We start from the raw sequence: 27,245 nt of genomic DNA, 5'->3' as shown, positions 1-27,245 counted from the left end.
TTGCTTGGGAAAATTAACTGTTGGAGCTCTTCAGTGCAGACATATAGCACACATATAGAGACATACAGGCTGTAAGAACTTCCCCACCTGGTTATGTCCATATACAGGCGACTCCTGTCGTTTAACCTTGTGCCCCTGTGCATTGTGGGTTTACTGAGCACTGTGTGTTAGAGTGGCTGCCTGATAATTCATGAGTTAATCAACTCAAGTAGTGAAGCAGTTGAACAAACAGTTTTACTCTTAACAGAGGGATGATACAAACGTTTAGTTCTGTTCTTAGTGGATGAAGAAGAATCCCCTGTAATAACATTATCGCTGGTTAAAGGGGCAAACCACTGATTATACACGTAAAAGTCAGTTTCCTTGTCATGGAGAGTACTACACAGCCTTTGGAAACAGTTGTATAATATCTTCTTTGGACCTGGAGGAGCTATGTCTAGTCTGAAAAAAAAGCTCAAGATAACCCTGACGACGTCATCGGGGTTATCTTGAGCTGGGCGTTAAGGCCGGGTCATACCAGAAAGTGGTACAGTGAAATTAATCCTGCGTCTTTGGGAAATATTTGGTTCTAGAAGCTTGGTGACATAGTGACTATACTCACAGGGCTAGTGAATTAATGTAGCTGGCGAGCTAACTGCTAACTTGCTAGCCAGCTGGGCTTGTGCTAGTCTTCTGTATTCTGTCTACTCTCTCCTGGCATTTTGTTCACTATTGTACACCACTGAACTGAAGGTGCCGCCAATTTTGGCCGTGTTAAATGCTGGTGTGACCAGGCCTTTAGACTTTAAATATTTGACAGAAAACCTGCACTACAAACTGGGGTGTGTGAAATACCAGGGCATTTAACAGGCAGGGAAGGTCTAATAAAAGATGCTATTGAGTTGCATTATGGGAATTGTAGGATTCAATGTTTTTGAAGTTTGAGTCATACAATATCTCGGCCTCTGCTGCTTTGATTTTGACCACTCTTACTTTAAAATCTGTCTCTAACAAGTCCCCCAACTTTATGTATGGGTAAAACTAAATCACTTGAATAGAAGTAAGGGTTAGAACAAGTTAAAAGTGCTAATAGACAACCTGATTATCACTTTAATCAAACCTTCCGTTCAATGCAGAATCATGTAGCAAATAAAAGAATGAATAAATGTGAAAGCAACCTTGTGTAACACAAATTGAGGACAGACGTATGAAGGTGAAACTTACACTCTATATATATTTTTCCCCAGGGTTATGGCACAGGTGTAGATGCATGTTACATTGCACAATACAGCGTGTCACATTCCACATCACATGTCCAATGATTCATGGTCACACAAAGCCTCTAGAATGCTGGCCCTTTATTCATTCAGATCCGCTGATACGCTGAAATACACCTAAATAAACATTCTCTAACTAAAGCACATTGTGTTCATGTGTTTGGTCGAGTTAATCCTACTTAGCGACAGCACCTGCATGACTCACTTGGTAATACTGTGGAGATGAGGTGGAAGACAAATGCCACATCCCTAATCTCACTTTACCCACTGTTTTCTTTATAGAATAGAGTATATGTTCATGGTACACATCATAATAAATTAATTTGAACTTTTCATGTGCAAAGATAGTATCGTATCGATGGTGTTCTAGTTCACTTGATCGTTGACTGATAAAATTTGAAGTTGCTCACAGTTGTAATTTGCTGTTGCAGCACTGCAACACTGACCACGTTGGTTATGTGTGCAGCTTAATTTCATAACATTTTTGAAAGGTTTAGTATATGGGTTCTCCTTTTAGCCAAAGCTCGATGTCTTGTCCAGTCTGACAGAGAACTGACTCAATGAAATTGAATCGGGGTCCAGGGTGGGCGGGGGCTCCTGTTTGACAGGGTGCAGATGGACCAGCAAGCCTGGTATAATTATAGCCTCCCCCTAACCACACTATGTACACGTGACCCTGGCGTCTTTAGTTTCAATGGAGTAAGACCAACCACCAACACTCCAACAGGCACTGCAACAGGTACACCACCCGAGGCCTGCAAAAGAAAGTTCAGCTTGCGTAATATCCAATTTAGACAATTTGTAATCTGCATAATCATCATTCAGAACGATTGAAAGCCGTCAGTCAGTGTTTTTAGGCTTTAGGTAGTCAGTTGATAAATTGTATTCTTTTATTTGTACTCAAACACATAGATATCTTGAAATTTAATCTTTAACAACAAATATATTCCCTTACATTTGATGTTGTGTGCATGATCTGCTAGTTCTCTACAGACAGGTGTTGAATTTAATGTGGGAGAGAAGCTTCAAATATAGTCTGCCATAAAGGTGTTATTTATAGAGCCTTGCTATGTCATTGTATATGGTTGCCAAGCACATAATGTTACTTTTCCAATCACGTTTCACTGAAATGGTTTCATAATGAAGGAACTGCTGAAGTCTCACCACTCGCTGCCACGAGTGGTGAGACAGGCCAGTCCAGTTGGCATGGATTCCTTTCCGAGGGTTAAGCTGTATATGTGTCAAGAAAGTGTTCAGCAAGGCTATGAACTAATGCTTGCTTCCTCTGACGCACTCTGTGGGATAAGAAATTGTTCAAATTCAACACTCTAAGGTTTCAGTAAAACCAGTTATGTACACGCTGTAATAAAAAAATTCTTCTATCCCCAAAACAATTTATTACACAATTTAAAAAAAAATACCCGCCCACCATTGAATCATTAAAGCACAATGTACCTGCCCTCATTGGGAAAGTGAGGGAATATTTCAGTGGCGTGATGGGGTTTTTAGCATCTTGTGAAGCTTGAGGAACTCTGTGGCCGACATGAGCAGAAGGCTCATCGTCATATCACCATCCTATTGCATAACTGTTCTAGACTGCCATTATTCAATTGCTCTGGCTAAAATGTCAGCAGCTAGCCACTCTATCTGGTGTCTCATTTGCAGGTGATACTTCTTTCTTCTGGAGATTAAAAGTTAGCCAAACCTATTGGGAGTCTTACTTACATATATACCAGAAATGTAACAAACAATTTTTGAGTCTCTTCCCGTGTAAAATCCAGGCATCTACAGTATGCTTCAATAATATACACGTAAGACAAAATGAGTGTTGTATGCTTTGTGAGATTTGTGTATGAAGTGATAGTAGAAACCTGCATAGAGACTAATTTGGTGACCTCCCATTTGGAGGACAAGCAGCAGACAGCTGTGTAACAGGAGACGGGGTTTCAGTTCCAGGCAAGGGCACTGTGACCAGCCGACACGCCACTCGCCTAGCTCTCCGGACACTGCCAGCGCCAAAAGCAGAAAAAGAGGAAAGAGATCAACAAAATACAATAGGAGTAGAGTTACAGAACATATATGCATAGATGGCAGAAGGTCAGAAGTGTAGGCTTGAAGTGTGTGGTAGGGTTGGGTTGGATATTAGAAAGGGAGGGGGGAGTGTTCTATGTGCTGGTTGTACAAACAGGGGTGCTAATGATATGGGGGGCTGGAAGAAGCAGGTGTGAGCTAGTCAGCTGCCGGTCAGAGACAACTGGGACATCCCACAGACATGGCTGCTTATTGGGATGCCCCTCTCTTGGAACTGAAAAAGGTGGGGGTGATGTAGCTTGTCTAAGAAATTTGGCAGGTATGGCTCCCTGTTGAACAAACCAGGATCAAAGAACAGCCCTGTTGCCTTCAGGCTGTTCTGATCTTATTATTATTGGGCCAGTCTATAGTTTTTGACCATACAAATTTGAGTTGAATTCACTTATGTAAGTAGAAAGTCTGAATGGTGAAAAATAGGCATTTGGATCTTTTATTAACCAATCGTAATATAGGCCTGCTTTTCTGCATTAACAATCATTACTGATGTAAACAAACCTTTAATAAAACATTAATAACTTTAGTTATTGTCTTGTGATTGTCCTGTCAATCAAATTGAGAGAGATAGCAGGCTCCAAACTTAGTTGGTAGTGGGGGGGTTGCTTTTGTTTACATTTAGTTCACAGATTGCAGCTTTAAAATAGTAAGGCTCAGTTTGACTGGAAGCCATCAACCAAGACAAAAACAAAAGCCCTACAAGTTGCAGGGCGCCCCGCTAGCTCACCTGGTAGAGCGTGCACACCGTGTACCAAGGCTGAGTCCTTACTGCAGCGGCCCTTTGATGCATGCCCTCTCTTTTTCCCACATTTCATGTCTCTCTTCAGCTGTTCCAATCAAATAAAGGCAAAAAGCCCCAAAAAAGAAATAAAAACACTGCAAGCTGCATGGAATGAAAATTTCCTTCAGTTCTTCTGGATAAAACTGTGTTGAAGCAGCTGCGGAACATAAGCATTGGTAAAATAGTGTGAGACATTTGAGAGAATACAGTATCAAAGAAGGGAGCTAATGAAGCTAAAGTCAAAGATGGCATCATCTTTCATTCTCAACATTCCAGCTGACAGTCAGTATTCCCATCGAAGATTCGATGTCTTATAATTAGCATTCCAATTAGAGTCAGACTGAGTCATGACTGCTTTGAGGTAGTTTCCTCTGCAGGTCAATGGGGGTCAACATAGAGGGGGTGCGCACATTTGCACATCTAAAGCTATCCAATACAATAGCCCTACAAAAAGGAAATTTTTTATTTTTTTTGTCGAATCTGCGTGAGAGAAATGTGGATTCATCTTTATGATATTTTTTAATGGCATAAAAATCAACATTATTCCAAAAAGCGATAAAGTAAAACACCATAAGCCTGGTTATGTACTCTCTGCAATTATAAAACTCCTCTTCGGAGGAGAAGTTGCTGCATATGAAAGAATGTCATGTAGGATGTGCAACAGGACAAAAAAATATTTTTATAGAATATTATGTGGGGAATGTATATTTCTTTTATAAATGTGTCAGTGAAAGGATGAGGTGGAAGCTTCTCTTTTAAAGAAACTTTGTATTGGGGGAAGTTCTCTGTTTGGAAAAAGTCTGTATTTTTTCCCTTATTTACAGTACTGATGTTATATTTCACTCCATTTTTGTTTTGGCAGAACCTAAAAAGTCAGAGTGAGCTCCTGAAAAGCAAGTGACACTTGTGATGACCCTCCTGCTTCCGTACTCTGGTCTAAGCAGAGTGGAGGTTCATCTGGGCTGTTGGGCTGGGAAGCCCATAAAGCTGGCCTGCTCAGTCCCTCTGTCTCTCAGCTCCTGCATGGTCCCCTTTGTTTCTTTGCTTTGTTTGTTTTCAGCACACAACATTCTCCACTCATCTATGCACCCACCTACATTACTGATTTCACTGAGTTTTCACATAACCTTGATTTATTTAAGTAAATAGTTTCCTTTAGTAAATGACACTATCTTTTGCTTCAAACCACGTGTGTGTTCTTCCTCCTTTTTGTTTGAACCTCGAGCCAGTTCATGAAACAATTTACCCCGACAAGCTGCTGCTGTTGAATATAGTCTGTCTATACTTTTCACACAAAACTGACCAATCCTGCTTCAGGGGGCCATTACTCATCATCAAGGAGGTATCCATCCAATGTTAACCATTTAGGATTTGCATACTCAGCATTCCCCCTATCCAGATATCAGTCAGAGATAACTCTGACTGCCGTCTGATGGATGAAATGCTTCTTTGGATAGCCTCTCTACATGGCAGCCATTTGATAAGGGAAAAGAATACTAACTTTTTCCAACCTTCACGCCTGACACAAGGACCTCTGATCTCCACGGCATGCTTGGCAAAAGTGAAGCTCAGCTTTTTTCAGTTGCTTCAGCTCCCCCCAACACCATCCCTCATCTGCCCTTATGACCCCCCCCCGCCCTCTCAGATACTGCCACCGTCCAACTGGCGCTATGTATGGGCCAAGGGTGGGTGAGGGGTGGTGAAAAGGGTGAGGGGGGTGAGGGTACAGCTGCAGTACCCGTCTTGGATGACTGCGATGTAAATGCGTCCCTTTCATAAACTGTTCAGAGTATCAGTACAGAGGATCTGGCCAATGAGGGCGCAGCAGGCACTAAAATGGACAAGCCAATGGCTGAGCGTCTGTCCGGTATATAAACAGGGAGCAAAGACCTCCAGAGTTGGGCGACCCCTATTTTGGCTGTGGTGAACAGGATCTGATCCCAAGGACTGTTACCTCTATTCTTGTCTGGTGTGCAGGTAAAGAAATATCACAGAGATTGTTAGGTTTGTGGAGTTAAAGAAGGAGGAGCAGATATTTGGAGACGTGAGGATTCGAAGAACCATCCATTTAGAACGGCAAATAATAACTCGGCTGCAATGAAGGGTTTTGGAATGAAAGTCCACGATGAAATCAAAGGATAAATGTACAACAAATCTGGGATGTTTGAATCCATATGATGCATTCTGGGAAAAACGAGACCTACTGGGTATCAGAGGTCATTGAATTTTGTCAGATTATTCTCACTGATGTCTAAAATATTCATGAACATGATGCTTTAGCACAGCACCAGCTGCATTGCTGTTGTAACTTGTATCACGACATTTATTTATGCTCTCTGCAAATGGTTCTCTCATTTGGACGGTGATTTATGTGGACAGGTGCTTCACAGTTTGAGACATGTAAGAGACTGCCTGAAGGCCCTGGATGTCCAGTAATTGATTTTAGCCATTTAAGAGTCACACTTTTAAGATAGCTTTTTGGGCTTTAAGCTAACAAGACAATTGTTCTTAGCAGTGATTACTGTACCAAAAATGTTAATTTCATAAACCAATATGGCTTAATTCCAAAATACTACGTTGCAGTTCACTACAGATCACATCAGTCTTTCATTATTCATGTGATCAAGACAAGGTAACATGTATGAGTGAACTGGAGGGAAGTATCTGCAGCTTGTCAGACTTCTGTCAGGAGATCAGCATAGTGACAACAAGTGATGCACTAAGTGTTTTAACCTGTAGGGTGAGCGGCGATACAAGTGTGATACAAAGAAGGTGCAGAGTATTTTCGAAGGGAATACATATGTAAAACATGACCAGCAAGGACTTATTCATGTGTATTTATGTGTCAAAATGTAAATTGGAGAACTGTGGTTTTGCGTGTGCCAAGAGAATTAAAATGCTACTTGTATATGCTGAGGACATTTTAAAGAAAGGGTATACAGTCAGATGTGCTGATGCTAAAAATACCCAGCCAACACGCGCTCCTCCCCCAACTCTATTTCAACTGGCCATTTGAGCCGTCGAGAATTGAGTGTCACTTGTTACCAGGATTCCTCTGCCGACAACACTTCAACTCTGCAGCTGTCTTGCAGAATATCCCATATCTCAAAATGCTGAAGAATTTTTGTGGATATTCAGATCACCTCCACAGACAGTGTCGGATTGGGATGAATTGGTTTTTGATCAGCCCGAGCCTCTGTTTAAGTTTGCCCATCCTGTGTTTCCATCTCTTTGCAGTGTTAGAAAGCAATCATGCCTTTCGGAAACACCCACAACAACTTCAAGCTCAACTACAAAGTTGAGGAGGAGTTCCCCGACCTGTCCAAGCACAACAACCATATGGCCAAGGTCCTGACCAAGGAGATCTATGCCAAGCTGAGGGACAAGCAGACACCCAGTGGCTACACCTTGGATGATGTCATCCAGACTGGTGTCGACAACCCCGGTGAGACCAGAGATTCAATTTAATTCAATCTTTATGAATCATTAAATCCTTCAGACACATAGGTCTACTAAATGAAACAAAACTGTGCTTGTGGTGAACATTTCTTAGTTTTATCTGTGAATAAAATCACCAAATTACAGACTCATAAGCTTGTCTCACACTGTACAAAAGCTATCATCTTCCCTCCCATCTCCTAACTCCTGTTTTTCTATTCGTTCCCTGTCTTCAGGTCACCCCTTCATCATGACTGTTGGCTGCGTCGCTGGTGATGAGGAGTCCTACGAGGTCTTCAAGGATCTGCTGGACCCCATCATCTCCGACCGTCATGGTGGATACAAGCCCACTGACAAGCACAAGACCGACCTGAACTTCGAGAACCTGAAGGTGCAGTACCCCAGTTTTTAACAAAGAGCAGAAAGCACCATAGTCCATTAACACTCTTAAAACATTTAAATCACTAGAGAAAACATAAGACTTACTGTATAAGGTTTTCAGATGTTAAACCAAACACTACATTGGATCATTTCAATCACTTAATTGGTGATTTGCACACCTTCTACTAGACAAAAAGGAACTAATCAGATGATGATGCTAAGTGCCCTACGTCTGTGGCCTCTGTTTCACTTTGTAATAAACATAGGGTGGTGACGACCTGGACCCCAACTATGTTCTGTCCAGCCGCGTTCGTACTGGCCGCAGCATCAAGGGATTCACCCTGCCCCCCCACAACAGCCGTGGCGAGCGCAGAGCTATTGAGAAGCTGTCCGTTGAGGGTAAGCTATTAATAGTTTGAAGCATAAGTATGCAAAGAGTTGGGAAGTAAGCGAGGCATTTACCAAACAATACAAGAGGTGGAATATACAGTAACGAACCCAACAAGGAAACACTCTTATTCTGCTGGTTTATTTGATGCTAAATCAGTGTAAATGGTCATATTAAGTGACAGAGGACACTCAAACAATCTCCCACTGCTCAGTATTTCATGTGGAGATCTATACTATAGCAGAAGAACATTCAATCTCCTAACTGTAAGTCTGTCTCTCCAGCTTTGACGAGCCTGGACGGCGAGTTCAAGGGAAAGTACTACCCCCTGAAGTCCATGACTGATGCCGAGCAGGAGCAGCTGATCAGTGATCACTTCCTGTTTGACAAGCCCGTCTCTCCCCTGCTGACCTGCGCCGGTATGGCCCGCGACTGGCCTGACGCCAGAGGCATCTGGTGGGTATCACCAATAATTGTCAGCAGTCCAGCTGTGAAAACACTTTTCAAAACCCTCAGCATGGAGTTGTACTTTCATTATGTCTCTGCATCACCTGTGTGTTTTACTGTATGTTGATCCTTTGCATCCATCTCCATCCAGGCACAACGACAACAAGACCTTCCTGGTCTGGGTGAACGAGGAGGATCACCTGCGTGTCATCTCCATGCAGCAGGGCGGCAACATGAAGGAGGTCTTTAGGCGTTTCTGCGTTGGCCTGCAGAAGGTACACATTAATAACAGGTCAAAATGCCATGATTTGACTGAGTGAAAGCAGCGTGGATTGCTGCTGGATGTTCCTCTGACTCTTGTTCTTTCTTATCTGCCAGATTGAGGAGATCTTCAAGAAGCACAACCACGGCTTCATGTGGAACGAGCATCTCGGCTACATCCTGACCTGCCCCTCCAACCTGGGTACCGGCCTGCGTGGTGGCGTCCACGTCAAGCTGCCCAAGCTGAGCACACACGCCAAGTTTGAGGAGATCCTCACCAGGCTGCGTCTGCAGAAGCGTGGCACAGGTACAAATATATTCACTCGCTAGCTTGTACAGCTGTGGATGAGCCTGGGACGTCCATTAAGATCTCTACAGAGATTCTACAGCATTCTGAGCTTCAGGGTGGGATGTGTAATCTGCATCTCAGACCTTGTCCTTTGTTCTCTTTAGGGGGTGTGGACACAGCCTCTGTGGGTGGTGTGTTCGACATCTCCAACGCCGACCGTCTGGGCTCCTCCGAGGTGGACCAGGTCCAGCTTGTGGTTGATGGTGTCAAGCTGATGGTTGAGATGGAGAAGAAGCTGGAGAAGGGTGAGGCCATCGACAGCATGATCCCCGCCCAGAAGTAAAGAGGGACAATCTTATGTTTTTCTCGTGACCATTCATGTGCAATCGAGCCAGCTGGCGGGTGTGCAGAAGAAACAGCCGCTCACCAAGAGACTCTTGACTCTGCTCACCTCTTTTTCTTCCTTCCAGCTTTTTTTCTTTTCTCCGTCCTTTTTTTTTTCTCGTTCTCCAGTGTTGGTTGGTAACATCCTGGGATCAGCCTCCACTGAGCTGGGCTCGCCTGGCAGACGTGGCATCACCTACTTTTTGTTATAAAAAGTAATGATTATTAAAGCTGTTCATACTGCTCAATAAAAAAGTGCCCCATGAAACAACTAAATGAATCATTTTGGTCTTTTGTGTTGCAGCATGAGAAACTAGAAAAAAAACTATATTAAAAGGAACATTAAGGCCACGAACAATTATTTTCAAAGCTTAACGAGTAGATTTTTCACATATTATTGCTCACCACGTCAACAAATATTCAGATTGTGTGTTGTAACTATAAAAACAAGACACCAAAATGAAGGAAAAAATGCCAACATCAGTGATTTTTATTCATCTTCAGCTCCATGTTCTCCTTATATACCACAACCACTCGATCTCAGTTTACAGTTTACAGTCTCTTTTGCATATAACATCAACTGTTTCCAAAATCAGTTTTGAAATGACAGTACATGTTAAATACTGAGCCCCCTGGGGTCCTAATACTGTACCATCCACCATCTAAACCAGACCAGCGACACACGGTCTCTGAGCAGGTATACACGCGTTTACTCAACACTCAGGTCAACAAACCTCTTTAAGAATTTTTCACAGTAGATTCCACCTTAAGACACTGTTCATCTATCTTATACTAAGAGTGAGTTGTTTTACACAAAGTTATTTGCTTTTTAGCCCATTTCACTTCAATAATTTCCAATGAAATTCTTCGCAAACAACCTGATTCATATTTGCTATAAGAAGACAGTGACATTACGTTTCTATGGCTTGAATGCAACCCAGGGCTTTCAACATGTCAGGGACTTATTGGGATTGTTGTAAATTCAAGCTAAAATAGAACCAAACTGCACAATTTATTCCCAATGCAAGTGTCCTTGTTGGATCTAAAACTGAACATTTTTCTCACACACTGTACCGTGTGGTACATTTCATGGCATATCTAAATCCTTCTAAGAACTCAGAGGCCCTCTTGAGTGCACTGAACCTATCCGCTAGCAAACAAGGTGGAGTGAAGTCACTGTATTTCACCCAAGCCTTCCTGTTTGTTTTTGTGAAAGGGGGAAGGACCTGGTGCTACTTTTAGCACCATTTCTTTGTATCAATTCATGTCTAAAAACGATCGCGTCTGCATTTCACAAAGCTTCCAATCCTAGGTGTGCATCATGTTTCATTTTTTCCCCTAAAACCCAAACTCTGAAGTCATGCAGGATTGCAGGTTGGTTTTGTTCCCCATTGTCACTGACAGAATCTGCTTTAAACTAGAATTACTTCCCTTGCTCTAGCTATAAATAAACCTTGAGCTCTAAGATATATACTATATTCATATATTTTATATACAGCCATCAACTGACTGATATAAATCCTGTTTTTTTAAATGATATTATTCTAAAAAATAAATAAAGTACCTGTGCAAATATCCACAAATTGAAGTGTTTCACATTTAAGACATTGGCGCCCTCCAGTGGCTAGTTCTGGGTATTACCTATACAGGTACACTGGAAGGAGCTGATTCAAGTCAAAGCAAAGTGCATTGAGGTCTATATTACCTAATGCTAATATACACCACAATGAGAAACGTCCAGGGAGAGGTCAAGGACAGACTCCTGGCATCCATATTGGTGTCTGCTTATCACCCTGAGGAGGAGGACAGGTCAACACCAGTCTCCCCTGTTGGGCTCCATGAAACAGCACACACCAAACAGGACTGAGAAGATGTCATACATGGGTCTACAATGTGAGAGTGTGGATGATGGCTGAGTGTTTCCCGGTGAGAAAACAGGGTCTCAAACGAAGAGCCGAGGAAAGCCAAACGCTCATTGTGACGATAGAAAAAAGTCGGTGGTACATACAAAGGTGGTGGACAGCTAAGGTGGGCGTCCCTGTTAAATGTAGGGAGTTGGGGAGTTTATGATGGGTGGGAAAGGAAATGGAGGTGGGGTAGCGGGGTGTTTTGGGTCACCATGAGCAAAGCCACAACTGAGAGATAGTATTAACAGTAAATCAGCAGCCAAACAACATGATCTCTGTAGCCTACATAAATATCACAGTACGTTATTCACTAAAAACAGGGAGGGAGAATAGAAAGCTTTCTCAGTTTTTTCTGTCTCTCTCTTTTTTTTTATACATCAAATATGTACTGTATGAAGGCGCTGGGGGTTGTTCACTTTAAAGGCAACTGGACTAACAAAAAGAAAACACTGTGCACACTGCCTTCACCGTGCCTTTCCAGATTCAGAACACTCCCCCCTGATCCCCACAGCCCACAGTCATCAATAATGGACAGACCAGTTTATAGACTGTGCCACAAAATGGAGAGGGTGGACATTTGGAAGTGTGTGTTTCCCTGTGTGTGTAAAGGTGAGTGTGTAATCTGAGAGGTTTCGCTGCGTGGCTGATCTGCTTTTGGTGTTTCCCATCAACATACTGAGATGATGGCTGAGGTGAGATCACATGGCACAGAATAGAACCAAAGAATTGCATTGCACTGAAAATAAACCAGTATCTGTTATTCTGTGGTGGGACAACTGACAGATTTCAAGGGCAAGGTTTGCACGACAAACCACATTTGTCCCTCACGCTTGCTTTAATCACCTTGAACGATTTCAACGGTTAAGGGTTTCGAGTTAGAAAGATATTCTCGAGCATGTGCCTCTGCTGTCATGCCTTCAGTACAATGCTTTTGAAGAAAGGTAAAGGGATGAAACGGGGTGGGAGGTTGAAAAATCCAAATGCTTTGACCAAGTTTTCCTGACGATGACCAGCACTGACAGACAATGAATCCAGCCAACCAGAGAGCAGCATGTGCGCATGTAGTCTTTGCAGGCCTCGCTATTCATTCTTCTAGAGAGCCAGCATAGAAAAAGTTTTCAATGACAACAATGGTATGAAAGTTGTATTACCTACTATTTAACCTATTCAGCTGTATTGATTTCATTTTGATTTTGGTGTAGCAAGAATCTAAAATGGAGCACGGCATTACTGCACCAAAATGTTCTCTTCTTCTTGTATGCATAAATAAGTTGCTAACCAAGGGCTTTGCTTCTACCAACAATTTTCGTTTCTGCTAGTCCCATGCAGAGAAACTAATGTGATTGACAGGCGACAACTCTGTCATGAAGTGGAAGATGTCACTGGCTTTTTGTATTCTAGGTCAGCCTCTGATTGGCTGTTTCAAAGACCGGTCAACCCTGGTCTCCCACAGACCTTAATCCAGTGCAGTCGTCACTGCTGTATGTACACGAATCAAAGCAATGCAACCCTCTGCGGCTGCTTATCTGATCACTGAGTCGGACCATCTCCATGTTTGTGCATGTTATTGTCCCCCAGGTGATGAAAAGTCAGCAGATAATCACATCATCGGTAAGGGAAAATAATAAATGTGCGTAAAGGTGACATATAAAAGAAAAATTAAAAAAAAGGACTGGCTGGTCAATGACGTCTGATACACAAGAGATGCTTTTCTGTAGTGGTGAAAGTGACAGTGGGTAAAAACAATGATCAGAGCAATAAATAACAAAATAAAGAGTCATTATGGCTAGAGTAGCAATAAAAAATATTAAACTAGATTCCATCTGATCCAGGTCCAGTGGGTGCAGTTGCTCAGTGAAGAAGTTGGCTGAGCTGGGTGGGGTGATTAGGTGGAGGGGTGCTTCAATCCGTGTGATTTACGGGTCAGGTGTGTGTGTATCTGTGTGTGAGTGTGTGTGTGCAGGGGGGGTAGTCATGTTAGAGACATAAGGAGAAGTCTTTTTTTTTCTCGGGTCCAGCCCCTAGCCCCTTCTCTGCTATTTTTTTTTTTCTTCAATTATTTCCACCCCCCTCCCTTTGCGCACACGCATCAATACTCACTCACACAAAAACACATACTGGTACGCAAACACACCCTCCGTTCAAAGTTCAAGGTCCTTAGAGATTTGGGTGGCAATGTCCCGAAAAGCTAGCGGCGCCCCCCAGAGTCGCGTGTAGCGCACCCCGTTAGAAGACTCGGAGGTGCCCGTGGAAAGATGGCAGACCTCGGCCTCGAAAGCCACGCGACCCCCTGCCACGCCATGGGTGCAGGAGAGCAGAAAGGGGCCGGCATGGTGGACCTGGCAGCCACATCCGAGCGCCGCCTCCCGCAGAGCCAGTACCACCTCCGCAGGGTCCCGCCGCCCACCACCTCTCAGATCCCAGCCACGTCCGACGGCCCGGGGCTCGGACGCTTTTTGATACCCAGGTAGATGGCAACTAGGGAGAGGAAGAAAAATCAGAAAAATGTTCAAGCACTGGACTGCAGCTGCTACTACTAGTCTCACAATTGAAAACAGAAATGAACTATCATCTATTTTCTAAGTGCTGTCAGCGCAGCTGGAACATGTGTACTGACCTTGCGACCGCAAATCTCCTGATTCCCTCAGATTCATTTGTGACCCTGTAAGACAAACAGGCAGAATGAGAGGTAATCCACTAAGGGTACAATGAGCCTCCTGACCAACCCACAACTCTCAGATGAGATGGAATTCAGCAGTGAATGTCATACAGTGAGACCAAGCAAGCATCAACAACAAGCACGTGATGTGCAGAACAGTGCGTCCTCACCTTTTCTGTTTTCTCACTCACGATTTTTAAAGCATGCAGATATAAATGCAGTCCTTTGACTTTTCATCACTTCTGTGCATAGTGGAATAAACATGGAATAAACATTCAATGAATTTCAACCCCATCAAAGACAAACACAAAATGAAAACATAAAACACCATTTCTAAGGGTACATTTATGCACCGGTCTCTACTGACAATGACACTGATCCTGAAACTGAAAGTTAAAAACTAAAAATCAAATGAATCTTCCTTGATTGCAACCATGCTTGAAACCAAGTGTGTGGGACCTTGACAATGTGAAGATGAGTCAACAAGTCATGCAACACATGCAATAATTCATAGATAGAGGAATAAAAAAGTCAGGACTTCCCGTGTGATCAGGCAGACAGATGGGGCGGCACACGCAGACAAGAAAGAAGCGAGAGACATGGCAACTTACTAACTGTTTTTGATCCTTGTGGAAGAGTACAACCCGAGACTGATTTGTTTGAGCCCTGGCGCTTGGACGGGTCAAGGTTGACCCTGATGCCATGACAGGGGAAAGCACAACGAGATAAAGATGGAGAAAAAGGGAATATGGGGTAAGAGCAGGGGGTGGGGTTGGGGGTAAGAGAGAATATAATTGAATCACAGGAGAGCAAGTGGTGGAAAAGAGCGCAGCATGGGAGCTGATTGGCAAGGATAAAGCTGAGGTTTGATAAGATTAGACATGTGTGATTATGACGACTGAGAGGGAGAGGGGAGCAGAGGATAATCCAGGGCCACAGAAGGGCTTGCCAAAAGGCCTGGGTGATTCAAATGTTCTGATAAGCATGGATCCATACCCAGGCTGAAAGGAAGAACTTCACAACAGCGCTACATGATTTCATATGACGTATTTGATTTTCTTGGTTTGACTTGCTGTGATTCTTGTCTTCTGAAAACATATTTTACATTTGAGCTGATGCTCTTTAGAGCAACCTATACTGACTGAAAAAGCAAAACAAGCTTAAAATCCTAAATTGCAAAAATTAAAAGCTACCAAAAATTGTGCCCTTTTCCCTATGATCATATAAGAACATGTGGAAACCAGAAATAAAATAAAGGCTATGCTGAGTGGAGAGAGGTGGGAAGGATTGTAGCAAGTGATAATGTCACAATAGCTTGATAAACTATGATCTTCTCTAAGATGACACAAAATTCGCCTCTAAATAGGTTCAAAGTGTAAAAAATAAACCTCACAAATAAAATAAGCAGTATATAGTATAAACCAAAAACCTTTAAATTCCAGCCATGATATTATTAGTTAAACTTATGACATCTGTAGTTAAAGGAATAGTTTGACATTTGTAAAATACTTTCTTGCCAAGGGTTAGATGAGAAGAGTGGTATTAATCTTCTCATTGAACTAAAAAAACAAAACAAATATTCCTTTAAAATATTAACCAATCATTGAGCTAATGTGACGTTACATTTTTATCATATCTACAATACATTATTATACATTTATTAGTTAAGGGTTAAGCTACTAAGACGTAAAATCTTTAAATGGGAGTATTTTCCAGTCTGTGAGAAGACTTTTGGCCTATAACACCTAATCAAAAACTATATAGCGAAACTTTAGACAAACTGGTGCTGCTCTGGTCACAAACGTGACCTGGGCCTCCCGATGTGATATGTGATATGTGACATGCGGCGTGCATCTACCTGCGAGTGAGTTTCGAGGTCAGCTTAGTGAAGAGGTTGGAGGTTGCCCTGGTGCGGGCGTGGGGCAGAGGGCTGGCGTCATGGTGGGACAAGGTGGGTGAAGTGGGTGGGGCTGAGTAGACCGGGGGCCCGCGGTCCCTCAGCTGTCCCCCGTGAAAGGTGCTGCGGATTGTTGAGCCTCGGGTCAGGCGGCACCGGTCCGAAGAGGAAGAGGAGGAGGCAGCTCCGGCCCCAGCGATGCTGAGCGTGGAGGGAGACGCTGCAGGCATGCGGTGGCCCAGGGAGCTGCAGAGACAAAGAAATGATTGGGTCTTAAAGCTAGGGTAGGTAATGCATTTCAGAAGCATTTTTTGTTATATTTGTTGAAATTCTCTTTACATCCCAACAGCAATCAACAAATGCTCTGGAAAGAAATCTGGTATCTGTGGGTGCCGCAGGCCTGTAATAAGCCCATCCAGTCATTTCATTGGGGCCGAATGAGGGAGGCCTGAAGGGAGGGGGTGGCATCTTTCAGTTGGATACTTCTAGCTAGTGTTCTCTTGCTAGTTTCTCCAATGTTACCTACCCTAGCTTTAAGCTAGACCATCATTTAAACCTTTTTTTGGTTTCCTAAACTGTATATACTAAATTCACTATTTCCATACCTTTTGCATAAATGGCACAATTCATATTTTCACATAATTTAAGTAAAAAGCAGCACTGTTTGAAGTATTGATGGATTTATTTTGTTTTAAAGTTTTCACACACATTGGCTCTCCCCAGGTTCTGGCATCAGCAACAGACTCTGGTATATCTCTACACACCATTGTCTTTGAGTTATGTTAGCTTCTAGTGCTTTCCAGCTAACAAGATGGAAGAAATATGTCTTGTTTTGTCTGATTTTGAAGATGTGGGCATAATCTTAGTAGAGCTGTAGAAAGTGAGCTGGGAAGCTTCCAAGACAATCCGTACTGGGAAGTTCTATTTCAGATTTTCACACATCCTCCTAACAACAGAACAGCTGAAGGTGACAACTGCTACCTCTTTAAGTGAATATTTTTCAGGCAAAATGACTGGATCATCCATCTTGCACCTACCATTTATAGTTAATGTATGATTTTAGACTTTATGTTATTGCTTTTACAACAGATCCATATGATATGTGCTGATGTGGCTCCATCAAATAATTGGCACCTACGTAATCTACTATTAAAGAGCTGTACTGACAAATATGAATATTAAAACCTCCAACACAAAATGGTACCTGTTGTCTTTGCCGTTCTGCAGAAGAGAGTGTCTGTCAGCGCCCGAGCGGTCTGTGCACACATATGTATTCCGGCGTGTCATGGCGCTTCCAGGGATGTTATTCTACAGAGAGAGGTAAGAGGCAGATATTATCTACTGTAAGAGTCACTTTAATATTCAGTGGAACCAAATCCACTAACAGTGTCACATTCAGTATACACAAGGACTATGTTTTAGAATATTAATGCTAAAAAAGTGACACTAGCAGTGTCACTGTTACTAACTACTAGAGGTGTAATGCAAAGCTACTATCCATATCCGTTTCTTTTATTAAAATATGGCGGGACCATACCGGAAGTTGTTAGAAACTGTCTTGACTCGTTTTCCGTGTTTTCTACTCATGTATAAGTTAAGCTGCTCACAGAATCTTCAAAATAACTGTATAGATCACTTTTCCACACAGGGCCATGTAGGTTTGGATTTTGTTTTCCTTTAATAATAACAACCTTCATTTAAAAACTGCATTTTGTGATTACTTGTGCGATCTTTGACTAATATTTACATTTGTTTGATGATCTGAAACATTTAAGTGTGACAAACATGCAAAAAAATAAGAAATCAGGAAGGGGGCAAACACTTTTTCACACCACTGTATGTACCTACATTAATCAAATTAGAAAGCATGATTTCAATTTGAACCCCACCTCCAAAAATAAAAAGAGTCTAAATAAACACTGTGTAACTGTTAATGAAATGGGAAAAGAACCAGAGTTTAACAGTGGGAGAATCCGAATTTGTTGTGTATATAATGGGAGTAAGCCTAGATGAATGTAAAAACTAATAACAAAAATCTGAAAAACTCTCTTGGCCATTTTGCATGCACTTTTGAGACGGCCCCTAACTTCATCTCTTCAGTTTCCCGTCTACTATCATGCACAGAGCCAGGCTTTCACATCGGATAATGAGGTAAAAATAACAGCTGTGTAACATCAGTCAAGCTTGATCCTGCACTGCACAACTAAGCTGGTGAAAACTGATTTTGAACTTCTTGTCAACATGTAAATATCAACACTCGTGTTCTCTAGTGCGCCTTCTTTTGTTTCGATAGCCAAACCTACCAAGGAAGCAGCATGATAGTTATTGCACAATCAGGACTGAGAAAGGCTAAATGGTCTGTACTTGTATAGCGCCTTTCTAGTCTTTCTGAGTACTCAACTACATATCACATTCACCCCATTCATACACTGATGGCAGAAATGCTCATCAAAGTAACTAATCAGTCACAGGTTGGGGTTCAGTGTCTTGCCCAAGAACACTTCGACATGTGGGCTGGGATCGAACCGCCGACCGGTAGACGTCCCGCTCTACCACTAAGCCGAGCCATAAACTTGGGTTTATCAACTGCTGTTTGTTGCTTACTCACAAACTCGGAGGACACACGTTAAATGGATTCATGGACATTTATCCTCGATGGACATCAGAGATCCTGATATCGCTGTGGCAAGGGTGATGAGTTCAACTGATTTTGGCTGTGTGTGAATGATGTTGACTGAGTTATGACGCTTATTGTCAAATTGTGTCAATCTGGTGACAAGTCAGTGGGGGAAAAAACTATTATTACTGCAAAAATTTGGATGTTGTTCGTATTCAATGTATATTGTATATTTATTTTGCTAAAATAAATCATTGAAAAGTTATTTAATCGCTGTTGATGTTTATGCTGGCCAAAGCTCCTCAGCTACGTTGTGTCAAAGCTCAGGGGCCCTGGTGGCAAAACCCCTGGCCCCCTTAGTATAATGCCTCTGGAACATAATTTGAGACTCCTCCCTACTTAAGGAGGAAATCTGTCACTTACCGTGGTGGCAGTCATGTCTTTGCGGCGGTCTGGGATCTCAGACTTGTTTGGATTGTTGGCACTGCTGACCATTGGGCTGGAGGGAGGGAGGCTGTGGCTCCCCATCACGCTGCAACTGGCCTTACGTGAAGGCATGCGTCCCTCCCGCAGCTCCCGGTCGCCCGTGCTGGTCGGGCTCCGTTTGGGGTGCATGACGGGCATGGAGGGCCCGCCTTTGTTGTGGAGGACAGCAGAGCACAGATACACAGAGACTCATATAGAGAATATTCTGCATATATAGTGGGTTATGCAAGATATAACTCATCCATACAGCCAGTCACAGCCCTATGGTATAAACAATAATCCAAATAAGCTCTTTTTCTCCAGTTATCAGACTCCAGGTGAGGTTATTTTTATTTTTAAACTCCATATGGCACATTACCACTAGTTAAGTTTTTCGTAACAACTCATGAGAGCAAGTCTTTATAATGTCTCTCTTCAGGTGTGAAAAAGACCCAAATATTATCAGTTGATTAAATAGCAGACTCACAAGTGCTTTTTATTTAAGTAAAAAAATTTGAAGTTTCACAAATGTGTGGCTCAGATAGAGAAAACGAATGAAGTTAGAGAAGAGACTCACAGAAGTCGCTGTGTCGTCGCTGCCTGTGGTAGGTGGAGGCACTACGCTGGGTCTTGCTATGAGAGGAGGAGGTGGAGGAGGAAGAGGAGCCCGTGGCTGAGTGCTTGTTGGTCCCGTTGGTGATGGGGCTGGGTCGTACCCTCGCCAGGGATAGGCTACTGGCTGTGCGAGCCTCACTGCCCTCCTATAACATCAGTGATATTGGATAGAAAAGGTGTCAGAGAGTGTGACCCAATAGGTGTTCGAAAAGCTGAGTATCACAGTGAGAAGGGTGGATGGGTGATTGAATATACCCGGAGTTTTAGTCTCCCCCAAAACAAAGTTTTGAATCACAATTCCAATAAGAGGGGTTGGGTATCGAACCTGGTCGAGCACTGATTGAGATGTGATCGTGGCACTTAGTACTGAAAACTGTCAAGCACCAAAAGATTCTTAGTCTTGTATATTTTATTTACCAGATATTTCCCTTTTTCCCCTTCCATGCTTTATTTCCAACATATTCTTATCCTTGACCAACCCCGCCTCCCCCAACCACCCTTCCACCTAAATGACGTCAATATTAACACATTTTAACATTGATTAATATTTCACCAGATCCATTTTTTTAATGAAAGTAAAGATTTTGCTGTCTCAAGTACTCTCTCCCAGGCCCCCAGCACCTCCTAACTGAGCCCTCTGATCCTAGCCACAGATAACTCCATATTCAGTATATGTGTATATGCACCAGAACACTGACATGCTCCTATCTAATTGCTTGCAACCTTTTGGCTGTAGTACATCCAGATAACTATGTCCTAGAAAAAAATATGGATAAATTCAAGTTAGAATAATCATTTAATAACATTACTTGTGACTTGTTACTTTAGAAATCATTTTCTAAGCTGCCCTCAAACATATATAACAGAGGGGCATTACCACAACACATGCAGGCACGTCCCTGACTGATATGACAAAAATTACAATTAGGAGATACTGCAGTCTTCATCAAGAAGCTTTTCATGGGGTTAAGCAGAGTCAATGCACACATTTAAAATGTAACAGCTGATAATCAAGTTGTGTGAAGACAGTGTGATATTTCCCCATATTCTTTTCGATTGTATTGATATAGATGAATGAGGAGGATCTTTGTGTCCGTACAATAATAGCCACAGATATTTGTGAACAATTTAACAATTCAAGCTATGTCTCTGGCATTTTTAAGTTGTTACACAAACATTTTAAAGCATGCATAGTTGGTGGAGTGTCCAGCAGCTAACAGAAGAACAGAGCTGAAGAAAGAGTGGAGATATACACTCCAAAACATAATTTTGTAAATTAGTCTGTACTTTATTTAACACTAGAACGGCCACGACGGTCATTTTGACCGTTTTGAAATTTATATGTGCAATAACTTTGTTTATTTACAATAGGTATTATATAAATTAAACAAAAGGCAAAGAAAATATGATCATTTTTACCTATTTCGGCCATACGCGGTCATATTGACCGCAGTGACTTTCGCGCTATTCTATTGTTCTATTGTGCTGGCCCCACAGCACACACGGCTCACGGCCTTCTTGTGTGTGTTTGACGATGGCATGCTGAAACATCAGGGACTGCACTGTGGCTGAGGCACATCAGCACCCTAGTGACAGCTCATGACCTGACAATTTTGGCTAGCTGCGGATGTCAATTCAAAATCCATGCTGAACGGGGAAAAGAGGAGACGCGGAGCAAAGATCAGCTCGTGGGAGAAAGTGTGGAGCTGAAACTGGGGGAGCCATTCCTGGGGAAGGGAAGAAATATTACCAGATAATTTCTTCTCTTCTCTGAAACTAGCCACCGCCTTACAGGCCAAGAAGACCAGCCTGGTTGGCACCCTGGGGAAACTAAGCGTGAGTCGCCCCCCTCCGCAAAAGAGCAAGCGGAGCTGTTCAGCACATCAGTGTGCCATGTATAGATGCGACGTTCACCATCTACCAGGGAAAGCCGAGGAATAATGTATGTTTGCTGAGCTCCGTACACACAAACGTGGGCATCACCGATGGGCTGAAGGCAAGCGGAGTCGGTGACACTGGTGTGAATATAGCGTATGCAATAATTACGGTTTACTATATGCGATGATATGAATATTGATAAATGTATAATTAAAGTTTTTTAAATGTATATTTTGGTGTTATTTGTTTTTTAAAAGATATCCTAACACAATAAATGCGTTAATCTCCCATTTGGGTAATTTATCATTAGAGATTATAGAGTTTGGAATCTAGCGGTCAAAATGACCGCTTCCGGCAATTCTAGTAAGTTTGGAATTCTGGCACTTCTAGTGTTAAGCAAGCTTCTTGTATGGCTGTTTCTTTTAAGATAACATTAAACACATGCATTTAAAAAGCTTTGTTTATTTTGTTATATTTGGGGGAAAAAATATGTTCATAGTCATAAAAGTATCAACAAAGTACTATATTTGGCACCGGTACAGAAAAAAGTAAAATATGACACCAGCCCTAATGATGAGTCATTTTGCATGTACAATTGGTGATCAAGGAAAAGGTCTGCCTGGTATTCCATTCATTGCTAGCTTCTCTTATTAGTATGTTAGCTAAATACGTAATATGCACAAATAAATATTGGGTAGATCTATAGAACTCACATCGCCTTTGCGGCCCAGCAGTAAGTAGGTGGCGGTGACCTCGTTGTATTTCTGATTGAGCAGAGAGTCCTTGATTTCCTCTGGAGTGAAGCCCAACCCGACCATCACCTCTGAGAAGCACAAACAACCAAATGTGAAAGGTATGAAAAGAGACAGTGATGAAAAACATCTTGTATCTTTACTACATTGACCAGGTTTGTTATGGTGAAGAACTCTCAGTACACTTTTGAACCAGAATGGCAGGCAGGCCAACAGCCGAGCTGCAGTAACAGTGACCGAGCCAACTCACCTATGCGAGCTGGATCACTGTAGTCTTCAACAGGTTCTATATGGGGCTTCAGGTCGTCCCCCTCATACCCTGTATTTATCCACTTGTCCTTCATGACTTGCTGTAAAAACAGAAATACAGACAAGCTTCAGTTGTGTTTGAATTTCACATGAGGTAAGTTACACCTTATGAGCTGTGTGTTCTCACCTCTAGGGTGCAGCGTTTGGCGGGGTTGAGCACCAGAAATCGTCGAAGGATCCCCTCACAGTCTGTGGACATATAGAAGGGAACGCGGTACTTTCCCCTCAGCACACGCTCCCTCAGCTCCTGTTGGCCCCATCCAACGCATGTTACACATACAGCACATTACAAATTCAACGAGCCAAACACAAATCAGAAGCCAGCTGCAAAACCAAATTTCAGAACTCTAACATGAGTCATTACTTCATGAATGCTTGTTTGTTTTTTCTGTGCCTTTATTTGATAGTAATAGTAGAGACAGAGACAGGAAACGCAGGAAGAGTGAGAAAAGACATGTGGGAAGACATGTCACAAATATCCTCAGCTGGAATCAAACCGTGAACGTTGTGGTTGTACTGTACCTCACATATGCCTTTAGTGCTATTTTTGAAACAAACATGGTCAAAACAAGAGAAGAAGCTACTTTTGCATTAGGCATTATGAGAGTGACAGCACTATGCATCACGACACAGTCTGCAAATAATTTGCCTCAGACTTCCCCACTCATAATCATCACTTTGGTTTGTGTTGAACTTTTAATTAAAACATATCCAACACTACATATAAGTATTTCACACTGAAGTAAGATAAGACCAGTCTGATGTAACGGTGTCGGCTGCATAAAAGCTTAAATCCCCAGGTCCCTCACTGCAGGGAGTATGCTGGGGTGTGGTCAGATATGAGAGGGGTTAAATAAACATTTGTCTCCACCCTCTGGTAGAGCTCTAGGGGGGCATTCATTGCCATCTGCTGGATTTAGGATAAAAATACTATTTCTTTTTGTTTTTTTACAGCAGGTTCTACTACAGGGTACAATAACATTACAGCAGGCCAACAAAGAGAAGACAGAGAATAATGCATTAGGGTATATTAAAAAATACCTCACATGAATGGTTTTAAAGAGTAATGTCTATGGAACACTTAAATCCCAATCCAATTATACAGTAGATTAAATGACACACACTTAAATGCTAAAGAGATTTTCATTACATTTGAATCCATGTCTTGATACTAGTACTACTTGTCTGTTATGTTTTAATACAGTTACCTGTTTTTATATAATAATTTAGAATGCAGCAAACTACAACTCAACCACCTTTCACTCTGTCTGTGCAATCAGTAACTGCTAACTTTACATGGAACTAAACAAGTTTCATTCCAACATTACAGTATACGTCTGGCCTACAAAATGCTATCACCTTCTTTTAGAGCGTGATTGATAAATCGGCTGGCCTTATATATATGCTTATTGCAGATATATCGTATTGGCAAATACAGTGAGGAAAATAAGTATTTGAACACCCTGCTATTTTGCAAGTTCTCCCACTTAGAAATCATGGAGGGGTCTGAAATTGTCATCGTAGGTGCATGTCCACTGTGAGAAACATAATATAAAAAAAAAAAATCCAGAAATCACAATGTATGATTTTTTAACTATTTATTTGTATGATTCAGCTACAAATAAGTATTTGAACACCTGAGAAAATCAATGTTAATATTTGGTACAGTAGCCTTTGTTTGCAATTATAGAGGTCAAACGTTTCCTGTAGTCTTTCACCAGGTTTGCACACACTGCAGGAGGGATTTTGGCCCACTCCTCCACACAGATCTTCTCTAGATCAGTCAGGTTTCTGGCCTGTCGCTGAGAAACACGGAGTTTGAGCTCCCTCCAAAGATTCTCTATTGGGTTTAGGTCTGGAGACTGGCTAGGCCACACCAGAACCTTGATATGCTTCTTACGGAGCCACTCCTTGGTTATCCTGGCTGTGTGCTTCGGGTCATTGTCATGTTGGAAGACCCAGCCTCGACCTATCTTCAGTGCTCTAACTGAGGGAAGGAGGTTGTTACCCAAAATCTCGCAATACATGGCCCCGGTCATCCTCTCCTTAATACAGTGCAGTCGCCCTGTCCCATGTGCAGAAAAACATGCATGGAGCCCCAGTCCGAGGGAGGTTGACAGTCCTGTTTAGCTTCTTCCATTTTCTAATGATTGCTCCAACAGGGGACCTTTTTCCACCAAGTTACTTGGCAATTTCCCCGTAGCCCTTTCCAATCTTGTGGAGGTGTACAATTTTGTCTCTAGTGTCTTTGGACAGCTCTTTGGTCTTGGCCATGTTAGTAGTTGGATTCTTACTGATTGTATGGGGTGGACAGGTGTCTTTATGCAGCTAACGACCTCAAACAGGTGCATCTAATTTAGGATAATAAATGGAGTGGAGGTGGACATTTTAAAGGCAGACTAACAGGTCTTTGAGGGTCAGAATTCTAGCTGATAGACAGGTGTTCAAATACTTATTTGCAGCTGTATCATACAAATAAATAGTTAAAAAATCATACATTGTGATTTCTGGATATTTTTTTTTTAGATTATGTCTCTCACAGTGGACATGCACCTACAATGACAATTTCAGACCCCTCCATGATTTCTAAGTGGGAGAACTTGCAAAATAGCAGGGTGTTCAAATACTTATTTTCCTCACTGTATATCAGCTGATAAGTAACAAAAAATTGCAGTACAGAAATTCCAAATATATGTTTTAGTTGGTTAGGAAAGAGCGATGCTATTATATGGTTTGTCCACCACAGAGCACTGATAAGACTTCAACTTTGAAGCTGCTCTAATCAGTATTTTTCTATTAACAAGGGATCAAATAATAACTATGTGTAATGTGAAAGGGGTCGCTAGTTGTGACGAACCCACAGAAAATGATCTGACTCTGCAGTTCCCCACAGCTCTACAGAGCTTTTTAGCCTCTTTTAGCTCATTGTTTTGATTTCAAAAATGTTTATGTTTTGTGTTTATGTATTGGCCAATGCATTATCAGATTTTTTTATGATGTCTAATATCTATATCGACCTCAAAAATCTGGAATCGGTCGGACTATAGTTTCTTTCTTTCAAATGTCTATTTTAGCCACTTTTTATAGGAATATATTTTTTATAGAAAAATAGTTGTATTCAAGCAGTTTTTTTAAGGGAAATAGAAATTCAGCTGAACTATAAACTGTAAACTATCTATTCAGTGAACATCATAAAGCAACCAATATGAAAAAACGATTTTTTCCAGAAGATCACTGGAAAAGGAGAAAAAGAAGGAGAACTGGGAGAAAGACAAAGGTCCTGGACCACAATCAAAACCAGGATGCCATGTCTACACGTCACACACTGAGCCACCAGGATGCCACAATATCCCTGGATTTGATTCAGACTTTATCTACCCCAAATTACAACCTTTATCACAAACTACTTCTGGGGTGCACTGACATTTAAGACACTGAAAACACATATCTGAGGATAGATTTTTCTTGTAAAGACTGTCAAGCTTTTAATAACTGCACTGCATGCCTACATATTTTACTTGCCTAAATCAGGTGGTTGTTGGAAACTACGGATTTCAATATATGCAAACCCATTACTGTTACTGTAACCCCCTGAGGAGAACTCCTGCTTTAAAATGTACCCATACAGACAGACAGACAGACAGTCTCTCCTCCCAGCCACTTGCCTTTAGGTTCTGCCCATCAAAGGGCAGCGAGCCGCTGACCAGCGTGTAGAGGATGACTCCGAGACTCCAGACGTCCACCTCAGGCCCATCGTACTTCTTGCCCTGGAAAAGCTCGGGGGCAGCGTAGGGCGGCGAGCCACAGAACGTGTCCAGCTTGTTGCCCAGCGTGAACTCGTTGCTGAAGCCGAAGTCGGCGATCTTGATGTTGGCGTCGGCATCCAGCAGAAGGTTCTCCGCCTGAGTCATACATACATTGATGCAGAGGAGGAGGAGGCAGGGATGGACAGCAGGAGGGAGAGAGGGCAGAAAAGGGATATACACAGAGAACAATACGTTGGGGGAGCAGTGGAGAAAATAGTTAGATGGGGGACGAGAAAGAGGAATGAGAAAGTAGGAGGACACAAGAACAGGAGTTGTGATGAAGAAAAAAGAGCGCGAATGAGAGACAGATGGGGACGGGGGGTGGCACTTTTGTGTTTTCAAACAACATAGATACTGGACATGACTCATACTGTATATATGTCACTGCGTGTGTTTAGGAATGTAGTAATCTATTAAAACAGGAACAGGCTGCCTCCTACCATTCCCAGCTTGGTAAAAAAACAGCCTCTCCACTCATCAGTGCGATAAAGATGCTAAAGGGTCCTATTCACAGATGCTGATTAAGACTAGTCCCAGATTATAACTTTCCGTTCAGTGTAATCTGTCAGTGAAAGAAATGTCCTAGTCTTGGACTAGCCTTAATCTGCCGTCTGTGAAAGCAGTCCAAAA

At 42.2% G+C, this 27,245-nt stretch overlaps 2 protein-coding genes across 7 annotated transcripts in view; one reads left to right on the top strand and one right to left on the bottom strand.

Annotated features, from left to right (window-relative positions):
- The first annotated feature begins 5,946 nt into the window (after window positions 1–5,946).
- On the top strand, window positions 5,947–9,986 carry ckma (creatine kinase, muscle a). The gene is made up of 8 exons (XM_044221647.1): window positions 5,947–6,099; window positions 7,360–7,567; window positions 7,797–7,951; window positions 8,208–8,340; window positions 8,614–8,785; window positions 8,928–9,051; window positions 9,155–9,344; window positions 9,491–9,986. Exons 2-8 carry the CDS (start codon window positions 7,375–7,377, stop codon window positions 9,667–9,669), a joined length of 1,146 nt encoding a protein of 381 aa, XP_044077582.1. The 5' UTR covers window positions 5,947–6,099; window positions 7,360–7,374; the 3' UTR covers window positions 9,670–9,986.
- A 196-nt stretch (window positions 9,987–10,182) lies between these two features.
- mark4a (MAP/microtubule affinity-regulating kinase 4a) overlaps window positions 10,183–27,245 on the bottom strand; it is a 32,192-nt gene continuing 15,129 nt past the window's right edge. The window contains exons 8-18 of one of the 6 annotated variants that reach the window (XM_044221646.1): window positions 26,475–26,711; window positions 22,937–23,056; window positions 22,751–22,850; window positions 22,462–22,571; window positions 19,833–20,016; window positions 19,214–19,425; window positions 17,378–17,481; window positions 16,135–16,419; window positions 14,888–14,970; window positions 14,223–14,279; window positions 10,183–14,147 (exon numbers count right to left, since the gene is read on the bottom strand). In XM_044221646.1, coding sequence (XP_044077581.1) covers window positions 13,759–14,147; window positions 14,223–14,279; window positions 14,888–14,970; window positions 16,135–16,419; window positions 17,378–17,481; window positions 19,214–19,425; window positions 19,833–20,016; window positions 22,462–22,571; window positions 22,751–22,850; window positions 22,937–23,056; window positions 26,475–26,711 — 1,881 coding nt within the window. In that variant the 3' untranslated portion in view covers window positions 10,183–13,758. The other 5 variants (XM_044221643.1, XM_044221644.1, XM_044221641.1 and 2 more) reach the window with 5 other exon arrangements.

This window comes from Siniperca chuatsi, linkage group LG14 (genome assembly GCF_020085105.1).
Source record: "Siniperca chuatsi isolate FFG_IHB_CAS linkage group LG14, ASM2008510v1, whole genome shotgun sequence".
NCBI lineage: Eukaryota > Metazoa > Chordata > Actinopteri > Centrarchiformes > Sinipercidae > Siniperca > Siniperca chuatsi.
This window is presented reverse-complemented; position numbering and strand designations above follow the sequence as displayed.